The sequence below is a fragment of the Vulpes vulpes genome, chromosome 5 (genome assembly GCF_048418805.1).
Source record: "Vulpes vulpes isolate BD-2025 chromosome 5, VulVul3, whole genome shotgun sequence".
NCBI classification, from domain to species: Eukaryota; Metazoa; Chordata; class Mammalia; order Carnivora; family Canidae; genus Vulpes; species Vulpes vulpes.
In genome coordinates this window covers 116,370,721-116,385,341 of record NC_132784.1, presented here as the reverse complement: position 1 = coordinate 116,385,341, position 14,621 = coordinate 116,370,721, and the positions used below count along the sequence as shown (strand labels likewise).

Below are 14,621 nucleotides of genomic sequence, written 5' to 3'. Positions count from 1 at the left end.
TACACATGAGTTAAAAATACATACATTTCAAAAATACAAAATATTTTTCTTACAGATTCAATTGAGGTCCTGTCTTAGAAGAATATTGATGCTAGTATTTTAATATAGAAACTCTTTCCTGAGCTGCTGCCAAGTTTGAGTAAAAATAGTTATCATTTCATCAGCGTATGACGTGCACAGTTGTTACATTAAATAATTTAAAATGATACCAATAGACACCTGGGCTTTATTATAAGAGCACATTTTCCCCCTTCGGCATATAAAAGACATGCTCTAATAGTGATGGAGTTTGAAATCATGCATTTTCACAAATGAGCTATTAGCATTAGCATCAACCCATGGAGCCTGCAGTACGCATCACTTTCGTTTCTCCTTATAAAGCTCTTTGCACACAGATGAGTTAACAAGTAGTGACTGCCTTAGTTTCCTTTACTCCTTCTAGTATTTTTTTTTTAAGATTTGATTCATTTATTCATGAGAAACACAGAGAAGAGGCAAAGACACAAGCAAAGGGAGAAGCAGGCTCCATGCAGGGAACCTGATGTGGGAATTGATCCCAGAACTCCAGGATCATGCCCTGAGTCAGAGGCAGACAGACGCTCAACCGCTGAGCCACCCAGAGATCCCATCCTTCTAGTATCTTCTTGCTACCACTTTTTAAAAAGTTACCCTTTTTGGTGGAAGAAGAATTTGGAGACAACAGAACTCTCCAATAAAAATTTCAAATGAAAACTGCCTCCATATGTTAAAAATAAAAATTTAAAACAAAAGTTCTTTTCCACTCCAGGAAAGAAAACAAAAACATATGCATTTGAGGCATCTTTGTTTGTTTTCATTTTCCAAATGGTCATACTTCTAAACTTTATCTTAAAATTCTCACAACTCAACTGTATTTGAGTAACCACTCTGATTTGTATCTACATTCCTATTTCTTGATAGTTCTAAGATTAAGTTGATAAAGGAAAGTGAAAAAGAGAAGTGTGGAACCATCAAGGCTTCATCTAGAACTGCCCATAACATTGCATCTTTGCAATTTTTCATGCTCCTGGTGAGGTATTTAATAGATGGATTAGTCTCTCGAAGAAGGAGTCAGGATACCTACTTCTTAAGGCTACTGAAACTGAATTAGGCAAAGTCCTAGAGAAATTCTGACAAGGATCCTTGGACAGGCAAGTGAAGAGGATAGCTCCTGGTTAATCTCTGCAGGGCAGAGAACAAAATATGACAAATACACAAACATAAAGGATTCTTTTGACTTATATAAGATTCACATAGGATCATATTTCTTAAAGGGTTAATTATTTAAACATACTCAATTGCAAATGTAATTTAATTCTTGTATTTCACTTTATCTGAATGTAATAATTTACAAGAGTTTAGTCCCAAACAGCTAAAAAGTAGGATTTTAAACTAGATGTGAAAGCATAGAGGACAAAATTTAACAGGAAAACAACTCTCAAACTGTCTAGCCAGGAATAAAGCACAGGACGATGTTACAACACAGGAGACATGATCTGACACGGACGCTGACTCCATCGTCTGCAATCCCGAACGTGTGTCAGTGCCTTCTACCTGGCGACACCTTTAGGAAGCTGCGGCCGGAGCGGCACCCACGTGCTGCGTGAACAGGGAAGCAAACCCCGTGGAGGTGGGAGGCCCGGGCCCCCTGCAGGCTGCACTCAAAAAAGCAGAATTTGATCACAAACTACATGATAAAAAGAAAAAGTGTCTAGAGCAAGAAAGACATCCTGAGTTTTAATCTCCCATCTACTAGCTATGAACGATACATCTGGTTTCTAATCGATCCCCAACTGTAACATGGGAATAGTAACTCTCTCAGTAAATAGAACAATACCTTAAAAGTACCTAAAGTAGTGTCCAGCGTGGCTGCTATATAAAAGAAGTTTGAAGTAGAAGAAATCAGCAGTAAGAAAATGAATTAATGAACAATAACATAGTGGCAAGAACCCAGATGCCAAGTGATGAAGACCTTGGAAGGGTGGTGGCCATGGCAACAACAAGGCCAATAGATATTTTGACGGAAGTAAAGGCTCCTGGTGATAGATAAGATAAAGGGGGTGTGGAGAGGAAGGAATCAAAGATAACTTCAAGGTAACTGGATGGATAACGTTCAGAAAATTAAGATGGAAGTCAGGAAACTGGCATTGAAGGCCAGGTTAGAGAGGGAAACTAAGATAATTTTAAGTTAGACTCACAGGATTTTAGATTTTAGATCCAATTAGTCTTTCACATATCTATACCTATATCTGTATCTGCATATATTTAAAGAAACTCAAGCAAAGGATTGCAACTTAAGCAACATGTAAAAAAAAAATCAAAACACATTAGTGGCAATATCAGGGAGGAGGCTTCGATACCTGTATTCACATTACAGAACAATCGATTTTTTTTTTAATCTGGGATGAAAATGTAAGACACCAAATAAATATTTTTAAAGGCTCTGAGTGGCAGAAAAAGGTTTGGAAATACAGTTTCAAAAAATACGAACACAGGAAACAGTTGGACATCTGAGAGTGGCTGAGCTCACAGAATTATGAAATGTACAGAGAGAGAAAGAAAAAGGGGTCAATGGTTACAAATGCTAAATAGATGTCAGTCAACCACAGGGCCTTCAGGGTTTTAGGACCACCTCCCGCCTTTCTTACCTTTAAGAATAATGACAATGAGGGTGATGACAGCATTGACACTGAACTGCTCTTAAAATTGTCTTCCATCAGACTTCCCAATATGACCTTCCCTATACGATCTAAGTTAATCCTCAGAACACCCTGTGACTAAGCACTATCATTATGACGAACTTTTGACAAAGAATGTAGATGCACAGAAAGGTTTGACCAGGGTCACAAATAAGTGATACTCAGGACTTAAACCTTGGTAATTAAATTCCACAGAAACAGAGCTGCGATTTTTGTCTAAACTCGGACACTTTAAAGAGTCATAGAACATTAGAGGCAGCCTGGAAGTGTCCAGAACAAACCAGGGTCTATGGTCTCCTGGCATCAATCACTAAACATTCTTCCATGAATGAGCCATAAATGTTAGTTCCCTGATTCCTAGTCATTCGACTGCATTCTATCCATTGAGACTTCTCTTCTGTGTATCTTGTCTGCTTTCTTCCTTTCTACTGACTTCTTTAACTGCAAAGTTTTCTCGGTATCTAAAATCTTCTCTTGAATTCCATTCTCATATCGTTGGATTCTTCTCCTCCCAAACAAGTATCTTCTATTTCAAGTATTTATTGCTGTATTTTCTCACATCTGTCTCCACTGTCAAGATCTTCTGGTCCCACCTTTTTCCTGTATCCTTGCTATGGCTACTTTTTCTATCCTCATTCTTAGTCTTCTCTTCATGCTACTGTCAGTTACCTTTATAAAAAACAAAGATCCAGTTCCCTGATTAACATCAGGGCATGGATGAAGGGAGTGAAAAAGCACAAACTTCCAGTTATAAAGTAAGTCTTGGGGAAGTAATGTACAGCATGGTGACTGTAGTTAATATACCATATTGCATATTTGAAAGTCACTAAAAGAGTAGATCTCAGGCACACACAAAAAATTTCCATCTATGTATGGTGACAGATGTTAATAGACTTATTGTGGAGATCATTTCGCAATATTATCATTTTGCAATACAAATACCAAATCATTATATTGTACACTTGAGACCAATATAATGTTATGTGTCCATTATATCTAAAAAAAAAAAAAAAAAGCTAAACCATAGCAGCTAACTTCCTTGCGATGTCAGGATAATATTTACAACTTTCCAGCCCCATCTCTCTCTCTCTCTTCTAATGCTTCGTGCAGTCATCATCTATATCATCTATGAGGTCAGTAACCCTCCCAGGGTCCAAGTCCAGGAACAGAACAGCATTCAGTATGCCAAGGGTCCTCAAAAGTTGTTATTAAATGTTAAACCAACTCAAGCTTTCCTACTTTGTAATTCCCTTCACACAGCACTAAGAAAAGCCCATTAGTCAAATAATAGTTGAATGAAGATTTCCTACATTTATTAATTTAGCAATGCTCCACACTTCTTTATGGACATATCACTGTTATGAAATAAATAGAATTATCTCTGAAAAGAGTGGCAAAATGATGTTATTTGCCATTCGAAGATTAAGAAATACAATCTGTACTTATTTTTAAAGTCATAGCATATCTTGTTACCTAAGTTTTTAAGTAACTAAGGTAAGTTTTTCTATTTGGTAAAATCCATAGAGTCACACTCTCAAACCGTGTATGTCCACAAAAACATCACTGCTCAAGAAAGATAGTCTTGCCCTGTCTGAATGTAGAGAAATTAATGAGAAATCCCATTGAGAGATCTTCCAAATTTGTTTTCCCTATTAATAGGGCTCTTTTGGTCCACAGAGATCCCACTGTTGGGTAAACAAATGGATCTGGAGGTTCTGACTAAAGAAATGTTTTAAAGTGTTTTCCCCTTTTGTTTACATTGTCACTGCTTAAATGATACTGGGAGATAGAGAGATAGCCCCCAGCAACTGCCTACCCAGGCCGCCTCCACTGAAACCCAGTATTTATGGTGGGAATGAGAAAGGTTGTTTGCGTCAAAGGCCTATTCCTGCCATGCTGGATAATAAAGTCCTATGATAATTAGAAAAGTTTAGACGATCATGATAAAACCCAACCTGCTGTACGGCAGGAGTGCATAAACAAACGTAAATTAGTTAATCAATTAATTCATTGGTGGATTTTTTTTTTTTAACTCAGAATACTGCATGACCTCCAAACAAAAAAGTAATCAGATAAACTAATGTCAATATTAACATGCTTGACATTTTAGAGGGACATGCCAACCCAAGTATAAATTATCTTTAAATAAAAGAAGTTAGCACTACCATCTAACTAACCCCTTTGTATTAGGCTCACAGACAGTATGTGGCTTAGTCATTAAAAAAACAGACTGTAGGAGAAAGACTGCCAACTTGAACCCCAGACTCTCCAACTGACAAGTTGTAAGGACTTGACCAAATTACTCAACTTCACTCTACCTTTCAACTCATCTTTAAAAGGTACATTAATAATAATGCATATTTCAGATGTCACTGTGGACATTTAAAAACTCAATCAGAGCATGGAACAGTGTCAAGACACTAGCACACTCTCAATAAATGTCAGCTATTATTATTATATACACAACAGGTTCTGGAGATTTGTCTAACTTAGCGGGGAGTTATATCAAATGTATTTTATAATGTGAAGCTAAACCACTTATTTCAAAACACATTTGAGTGAGTAATAATGAGTCTCTTATCTACCCAAAAGCAAAGGCAAAAAAAAAAAAAAAAAGAATAGAAAAGAAAAGAAAAGTGAGAAAATCACTAACCATTGAGCCAGTAGTGCTCTGAAATGTCAGTTCTGATGTAATGATGGTCGTGAGTAGGCCCAAGGGAACGCGTGAACGCCGTGTCTTTGCCAAGGAAATCAGAAGCTGTTCCAGAGTAGAGGTACTCATCTGAGGGGGAGAGAGAACACACAGGACTTTTAAGAGTGCAGCAGCAGATCCTATTTGCAGTATACTAATCTGATTGCATGATACCAAAGATATTTATTGCTTAACACGAGAAGATAATGTTTCCTAAGTTTTACATTCAAAGTTTGAAAAATTTGTAGAGTCGAAGACAAGATAACTCAATGAGCTTTGGTGCGCTGATGCTACATAGCTGAAGATAAAAATGGCCAATCTTCTGAATTAATAACTGCACGTGCATCAGCTTCTCTTATGAATAAGCTCTTCCTCCTTTTCCCTCTCCCCATAAATAATTCAAGGATACATCACAATTGGGAGTTAGTCTCTGTAGCAGCACAAAAAATACTAAAAAATAAATGCTGTAATGAGGAATGGATTGTGTAATGAGTATTTACTTAACCGACACAACCTCAATGACCACAACTTTTCTCTGCCTAACCTCTGCTGAAAGGGAGCTTTCAGCACTGAAGTCATTCTTGGTAATTATAACATGTTGCATTCCTTGTAGCTAATCACATCTCTAATGGTTCTGATAAACAGGAATTCCTGAAAAGGGAAAGATGTGGCTATTACTGCATACCGAACTTCCTTGTCCTGTTATTTATGTAAAATGCATATCCATGTTTTACCAGAAAGAGAGAAGTTTGTGTGTGTGTGTGTGTGTGTGTGTGTGTGTTGGTGGGGGAGCAGAGGAGAAAGAACAGGGGAGGAAGAAGGAAGGAAGAGATGGGGAAGAAGAAGAAAAAAGGATTGGGGGAGTGAAGGAGGAAGGCGTCTGTGTTCCCTATTGCTAGTCGGCACTTAAGAGGGGGAGAGACAAGAATGCTGTCCCTACAGAAGAATATATTTTCCCTTTGAAAGCTAAGCTTCCATTTTAAGAAATCTTTATAGTCAACAATGCTGAGTACACCTAGTAGATCAAAATTTTAAAAAAGGGGCTAATCTCTACAAAGCATTTAGATTTTTAAATGGCTAAGTATAAGAACGAGACACTGTTTTATCACTAAAATCCAATTTTCCTCAGAAACATTATCTTTAAAATTCTGAATTTCTCTAAGTGATTGAGATACTTCCTAAATCCTTTGATTATGTCCACCTAAATAACCTTTTACTGAACTATTTGAATCAAGCAATATAAATAATGACAAGAGTCAATTTCCAAAGGAAACAAAACAAAACCCAGGAGAGAGAAATCCAGTTAGGTAAAGTAAATGTAGATAGGATACCACTTCCATCTCTTAAAGCAATTCCCTAAAATACACGGTAAAGGACGGTATTTCATGTGTGGGGCAAATTTTTAAAAATGGAAGAAAAAAATAACAATATCAAGTTGTTATCAAAAATACCAACTACTTGGTAAGAGTAAAGGAAACAAACCATTCATCTGAAACATAAAAACTGTGGATATTTGAACATATTGTCAAAAAAAATGGTGTGTTTCAACCTAAAAATTGCATCTGTATATCCAGACTTTAAAACTGTCTTTTTTGTATTTAAATCACTTAGGGATTTGTAAGAGGGGTCACCGATGCCTACAATCCATTGTTTTTATTACGGGTATGTCAACCCCACTTGACAGATCAGGATCCCAAATCATCTATCCCACTCTCTGAGGATAATGACTGAACATCAGTCATACAATTTTCAAAACACACAAAAACACACACGCTTTCACTTCAAAGGAAGATCACTAGTTCTCACTAAGTAAAAATTAAAATGTCATGGTGCTTCACCCTTATCGTCTATTCAAACATTGATAGACAAGTTAAATAAAAAGAGAGTAAAGGCATGAACCAAACCAAGACAAAAGGTGTCCTCATTATGGTTAAAATTCAGAGGTCATGCCGACATTCCTCAGAACAGACTGCAGACCACACAGCACTGCCTTCTTTAAACAGGATAGTCACCTCACAAGCGAATTTAAGATGTAGACAAAGCAAGAGGAGACTGAATGTGCCAGCAAAAATTTCACATTTCCATTAATACAATCAGGTTAATGTGAAATTGAGGGAAAGGGTGTTACAACATTCTATTATCTGTATTCTATCATTTGTTTTATTAATGTATCTACTACATCTTATTATTAATCCTTCCACTCAAATATTCAGCATATTTTATAACTATATTTCTTTAAAAATATTTTATTTAAATTCAACTTGCCAACAAATAGTATAACACCCAGTGCTCATCCCATCAAGTGCCTGCCTGTAACTTACTATGTTTAAGGAATTGCTAAATTTAACTTCTATAGTGAGCCAAATAGGAACATAGCTTGGTATAAGAAAATCTGAGACATCTAAATATAAAATTATAGAACAAGTATGTATGTGTCATTTGCATTAAAAAGAATTCAAGCAGAAGCTCATTTAAAAACTGTGTGGAGGAGCACGTGGGTGACTCAGTGGGTTAAGTGGCTTCATTGGGCTCAGGACATGATCTTGAGGTCCTGGGATGGAGCCCCACATTGGGTTCCCTGCTCAGCAAGGAGTCAGCTTATCTCTCTCCCTCTGCCCTTCCTCCTCCTTGTGTTCTCTCTCCCTCTCTCTTTTTCTCAAATAAGTAAATATACATTTTAAAAAATGTGTAGAAATGAAGGATTGCTCAGGTCTCCCCTGAGGATAGGATGCTAAATATAGATATTTGGCATTGAAATACTATAATCAAATAGCCAGTGAAAGAATATCCAACATAATCTTTAACTCAATAAGAAAATGTGGTTTAATCTACACATACCTTTTCAGAAAATCACCTAAAAGCAAGAACTGCCTGCTGTTGATCTTACCTGTCATTATCGAAGCAAAAGGCTGCTGAGGATCAAAAGGACATTTCAGTCTGCCAGACTCCAAATTATGTGTGTCCAGTTTGAATATTACTTCCTATTATGAGAAATATTAACACAAGTGAGATTTTTTAAAATAGCAGAATCAGCAAGAAGATAGGAGATAAGAACTAAATTCTAATTCATTAATTCAACAAAAACCGATTGAGCATATAGCATATGCATCATGCTATGCTCCTTAACTCTTTAGCAAATATTATTTCTGGCAAGGCTCAATTCCCATGCTTTGGTCTATGCTTGCCCAAAGTCATAATGATAAAATTGAATGAATTTTTCAATCAGAAGTAGTGATATAGTCTTCAATTCACTAAATCTGGACCACTCCCATTATAAAAATCATCAAGCACACATATTTCTTTAGCCTAGTAACAAATTAATTGAGCCTAATAAGATAATTTTCTCATCTAAGAAATGAATTTATGGAGTGCCTGGCTAGCTCAGTTGTTTGAACATGTGACCGTTGATCTCAGATTTGTGAGTTAAATCCCACATCGGGTATAAAGATTACTAAAAGAGAGAGAGAGAGAGAGAGAGGGAGAGAGAAATGAGTTTACTATAATAATTATACTTCATTACTATTGTGGCTTATTTACTCACATATCTGCAAGTACACCAAAATATGTCTTGTGACATTTTGTGATTTTAGAGACCATAAAAGCATCCTAAGACATGCAGCTCATTTACGGAGCTGTTGATACATGAGGGGGGGAAAAAAACCCCAACAACCCTGTTGTAGTATTTTCACTATTATGAAAACACTGTACACATTAAAACCACATAGTTATTTTGGCTGGAATATCTATTTTTATAATAGTGGCCACAGACAGAATGACATTGGCAGACTTTTAATATTCAGGAAAAAATAACATCTTAAGTTGAACTTTCCAAGAAAAATATGAATGTATAATGAATATGGCCCCATGAGTCTGAGTGTTTCATAACAATGACAACACTACCATCCAGCAGAAAGGCTGATGACTCACCCTGCATGTGCACTAAGAGAAATCCAACATTTCAGACATTTTCTCTAGATGGTGTATCTACCAAGTTATATCAGAACACATGCGTAATAAGAAAGGAACATTCGGTGCTACTTATCTAGAAAGTAAGCAATGAAGCAAAAGGGACAGAGGAAATGAGATTGTTGCTTTATGTTGTAATTTCAGATTTGTTTCTTCTGAACAGAACCAACAGTAATGACCACCCTGGGGCACCTGGATGGCTCAGATGGTTAAGCGTCTGTCTTCAGTTCAGGTCATGATCACAGGGTCCTGGGATCTAGTCCTGCATCGGACTCCTTGCCCAGTGGGGAGTCTGCTTTTCCCTCTACCCCTCCTCCCTGCTTCCGTTCTATCTCTCTCTTAAACAAATAAAATCTTTCTAAAAAACAGTGGTAGCAATTTAAATAGCATGATTGGTAATGGTTCTTTCATAGTTTGATGTGAATGCACTTTAATGCTAACCTGGATAGTGCCTGCTGCTAATAGACACTAACTGTGGGCCAGGAAATTTGCCTCCACTGTCTCAGTGAATCCTCCCCACAAGCCTAAAGATGTAGCTACTTTAAGAATTCCAGCTTTGGGCAGCCCAGGTGGGTTGGCTCAGCGGCTCAGCGGTTTAGCGCTGCCTTCAGCCCAGGGTGTGATCCTGGGGACCCTGGATCGAGTCCCACGTCGGACTCCCTGCATGGGGCCTGCTTCTCTCTCCGCCTGTGTCTCTGCCTCTCTGTGTCTCTCATGAATAAGTAAATAAAAATTAAAAAAGAATTCCAGCTTTGCAGGTGGAATATTGAGGACAGAAGGGGTTAGTAAGAGGCAAAGCAGTTAGCTTGAACTCTCCAGGCTGTCGTGCTGGCTTCGGCAGCACATATGCTAAAATTGAAATCTCCAGGCTGTCCCCCAAGTTCCTGCTGTGAACCAATCTCATCTCAGAATTTCAAACTCAGGGATTTAAAAATGTGTTGAAATCAATTTATAGACTCACCGTGATCACGTAACATGATCAAATCCAACTATGTTTCGTTAGAACAGGCCAGCTAATGACAAGCTGTGATAGTGAAGCTTTGGCACAAGAAAGGTTCAGTGAGAACCCATTTAGGGCATGCTTCCCAACTGTGAATGGGGCTGGAGATACGTCAGGAAAAAAACACCTGTAGGCAGTGGCTCTCACGTGTGCTTAAACATCATTAAGGGCACATTATTTTCCATGGGTCAAACAGAACTGTTGACTCTAAAGCCTATAATGGGACATTGTAATGGGAAAAAGTAAACTGAATCCCAGTGTACAGACGATTATAGTAAAAAGCTAAAAAGGCAAGTCCAAGAAAAAAGGAGATTGTCACAGTTGATGAAAAGTACCAGATAAGCCTTCATAATCGTACAGACTTTTGTTTTTAAGATGCAACATTTCATTACATTCTCTAGATAAGCCCCTAACACTGATATCTTGAAGGCTTAGGACAAGGTCTCCCTTATAACCTCCTGGAGAAAGGAATTATCAGGAGAGCCAGTTTCCTTAAACCAGAGTCAAGGACACCAAGAGGGAAAGTATGTAAAAAAATAATAGTTGACTGAATGGACTCTGGGAGATAAATGAACTGAATTGCAGGACACTAACTTCTGAGACAGCTTCAGTTTTAGAAGAAAATTCCTTCAGCCTCATTAATTAAACAAAACGTACCTATTTAATCTGCACACAAATATATTGTAAGTAAAGAGACAGGATAGGAAACATTTAATGCTCAGGGCTCCGAGGCAGAGTTACTGGTAACACCACCCCTGCCTCCAGGGGCCGGGCTTGGCCGCTGAGCGCCTGCCTGCGGCCCAGGCCGTGACCCCGGGTCACGGGATCGAGTCCCGCCTCGGGCCCCGCGGGGCGCCTGCTGCCCCCTCGGCCTGATCTCGGCTCCTCTCTGTGTCTCTCGGGAATACAGAAATCTTACAAAACATAGCCCCCCTATTTAAGGGTGCGGTCCGCGGCAGCGGAGGGAGGCTCCCGGGGCACCTGGAGGGCTCTCAGGCCCCGCCGCGCCGCACCGCACAGGTGTGTATTTACCCGCAGACGCCCACGCAGGTGCACGCGCCGCAGCGTTGCGGATGTCCAGGTGCCACGGCCAGGTGCGGCCTCCCGCCCAGCACCCGGGGCCCTGCCAGCCGCTTCTCCCCGCTGCGCCCGCGGCTCCGGAGACAGTTCCCATCGTCACCATCCTCATTGTGCTGCACAACCAGCAGCTGGCCTCGACCCACCGCACACTGTGCAAACGCAGGATGGACAAAGCTCACCATCTCCCTCGCCAACTCGTTACTACTCTCACGTCAGGAACACGGCTCTCCGCCGCCCCGCCAAGGACGGAAGCCTGGGATCGCTGGAGCTTTCGCCCCCGCCCTCATCTGCCCAGTGGCCTGGGGAAGGGACCTCCCACGGTGAGGAGATCACAGTCCCTCTTACAAGGCCGGTCCCTCCCGCCACTGCAGGAGCAACCTTATCTATTTGAAAATGGGAGACACTTCCAAATTCCCTATAGAAAGAATAATGAATTATTGGGACTAACAATTCCTTTAAAAAATTAACCATCTTCAAGCAGCCTCACCATACAATCACCTGTACCCGTGACCAAGGAGATGACAAGGCTCACATCCCAGCTAACCCAGATCCTCCTATTCACAGAACTTGTAAATCTGACTGCCCCAGGGCTTCTTGACAGTTCCAAGGAAGTAATTAGCTCCATCGAAATTCCCTTTCAGCACTTGTGACTTTTAGGAGTTAAGGAACACTATCTGCGTTGCTCAGCAAGTTGTGACTTTGGCTTCTAGCCTCGGGACTCAAAACACATCTAAGCTGTGAGGCGATCTCCTATAATTACACCCTATGCCAGGAGCTACTGCTATACATTACCCTGCATCAAAGGTAGGCAAGAGGACATTACACCGGCAACTAAGAATGATGGATCCAAGTTGCCAAGTCTCCTAGTGGTTCAGAGATTGACCTAGGAGGGTTGCTTTATTTTCAAACAGTTGAGAATGGGCTGGTTAGACAAGTTGGTTAGAGAGTAAAATTAATCCAGCCACAGCTGTGGGTTTGATCTCTGCATGAATCAGTTAAATCAATGTAAAGAAACCTGTTCCATAAGCCCAGACTTTACTTTCAAACACACAGCCAATTATCCTGCAAATATGTGTGGTTATTCACAAGTAGTATATACATAAACATGAGGATGACAGCACAACCCATCAAACCCATACAAAGAAACAATTTACAGTGTGCAGCTAAAGCTCACTTGGGCCTGCTTGCTCTAGAGACAGACTGCTTTGGTTCAATTCTTTGCCAGACCACTTATTAGCTGGGTAAGATTTTAGGCATGTTATTTAATTCCACCGAGACTCAAGTTTTACTAACTTGTAAGTTGGGAGTTATAAAGGTAATAAGTTCACTTAAGAGTGGTGAAATTTCAAAGAGACAATCCATGTAAAGTGCTTGGCAGAGATACAAAGAAGGCACTTAGGGACGCCAGGGTGGCTCAGCGGTTGAGTGCCGCCTTTGGCCCGGGGCGTGACCTCATGGTCCTAGGATCAAGTCCCACATCAGGCTCCCTGCATGGAGCCTGCTTCTCCCTCTGCCTGTGTCTCTGCTTCTCTCTCTCTCATGAATAAATAAATACAATCTTCAAAAAAAAAAAAAAAGGCACTTTAATGTATTAGTTATTAATTAAATTACTGAAATCTATTTTAAAAAATTACTGAAATCTGCATGTTTCTCATTATTAAAATGCTCATTGATAGCTAGAATATAGCACTCTTAATTTAGCACATATTTATTTGCATAATTTATTTATTATGGCAATTTGGCCCAGCAGAAATGGCTAGATATTATGGCTATCTGTATAATTTTAAGAAAATAATTAAAATTCTCTAAGTGTTCACCGCTATAACCACATATAATAGGTCAAATTTCCAAGACAGGACAATCGAAATTATAAGATACAATTCCACTTCCATTGCAAGGTCTTATGAGATGTGGATTTTTACTAGGAGCAACTTACTATATAGCTCTAATTACAAGGGTGACTCAAAAGAAAATGAAGACATACCCAGAACCCATAAAAACTACACTTTTAATTTTGATCATCTCATAAAAAAACTTCTGATAAAAAAAAACTTTTTATTGGGTAAAGTGCATAATCAAAATGGCAATCTATAAGGTGGTTGGGAACATGAATCTTACACACTTCACAAACTATGTGATTCAAACTTTATATTCATATCTTCCTGTGTTATGTCAAAGACATTAAGTGACAAGGTATTAGGACCAATTGTTTTCATGCTATTTCATTATATTACCTCCTTGTAGACTCCAAGATCAATATAACCACATATTGGATGAAATGCTCCAGTTCCACACACATAAATGTGAGTTTTGTTATACGGCTGAAGTACACGGATGAAATTTGCACATTCTGTCTATTGGACATAAACAAATAAAAGCATTAGCACGAAACTCATGTTTTTGAAAGATTAACATTCATACCACCTGTTTCCCGAGTAAATAAATCATCAAGAATAACATCAAAAATGAAAAAGATTTATGAGACATGCTTAAACATCTGACTTAGCAAAGGAAGCACAACAATCTAGAAACTGTGACTTGAGTGACTGAAGCCTTTTTGAAGTTTTACGGGTGTTGAATGAGTCAGAGTGCTGGAATGCACATCCCTACAGGTATTCGGCGGGACCTAGAGGATGCTGATATTCGTACTTTCTTGCAGGACTTACCCAAGAACAAACCCTGTCATGTTCTGATGTTCCCTCATTGTCTGTTCCATATAGATCCTACTGCCCACAACACCAACTGTCTCAGCTACATGAATAAAACAAGAACACACTCGTGTATGACCATATACGTAGTCCATTCTTCTTGGATGGAACGGCTTCCACTTTATTCCTAACTATTTTCAATGTTTCAGAGCCTTTAAGATTCAATTTAAATTTGATTTATTGTTTGTTTGAAGAATCTCTTGTTCTTGCCATATATTTTTTAACACCAAGTCAAATTTTTGAAGGGATTTTTATATTTTTGCTTGTTTTGCATATACTTAGTTCTAAAAATATTTCTTTGCATTATTATTATTATTATATTATTTCTCCCCTAGTTACTTATAAGTAGTGACTCAATTTTTCAGAGTAGTCATTCCTGTTACTATTTTTTATTTACCTCCGATAAGTAATTCCTTATCTTTGCATAATTATTGGAACAATGTTAACCATGGTTCATG

The 14,621-nt window shown here is 38.8% G+C and overlaps 1 protein-coding gene across 3 annotated transcripts in view; it reads right to left on the bottom strand.

Annotated features, from left to right (window-relative positions):
* Nucleotides 1-14,621, bottom strand: part of SEMA3D (semaphorin 3D) — a 204,354-nt gene that overhangs the window by 69,323 nt on the left and 120,410 nt on the right. For all 3 annotated transcript variants that reach the window (XM_072759789.1, XM_072759791.1, XM_072759788.1), the window contains exons 5-7: nt 13,690-13,809; nt 8,297-8,390; nt 5,371-5,499 (exon numbers count right to left, since the gene is read on the bottom strand). In XM_072759789.1, the coding sequence (XP_072615890.1) occupies nt 5,371-5,499; nt 8,297-8,390; nt 13,690-13,809 (343 nt within the window). The remainder of the gene's footprint in view (nt 1-5,370; nt 5,500-8,296; nt 8,391-13,689; nt 13,810-14,621) is intronic.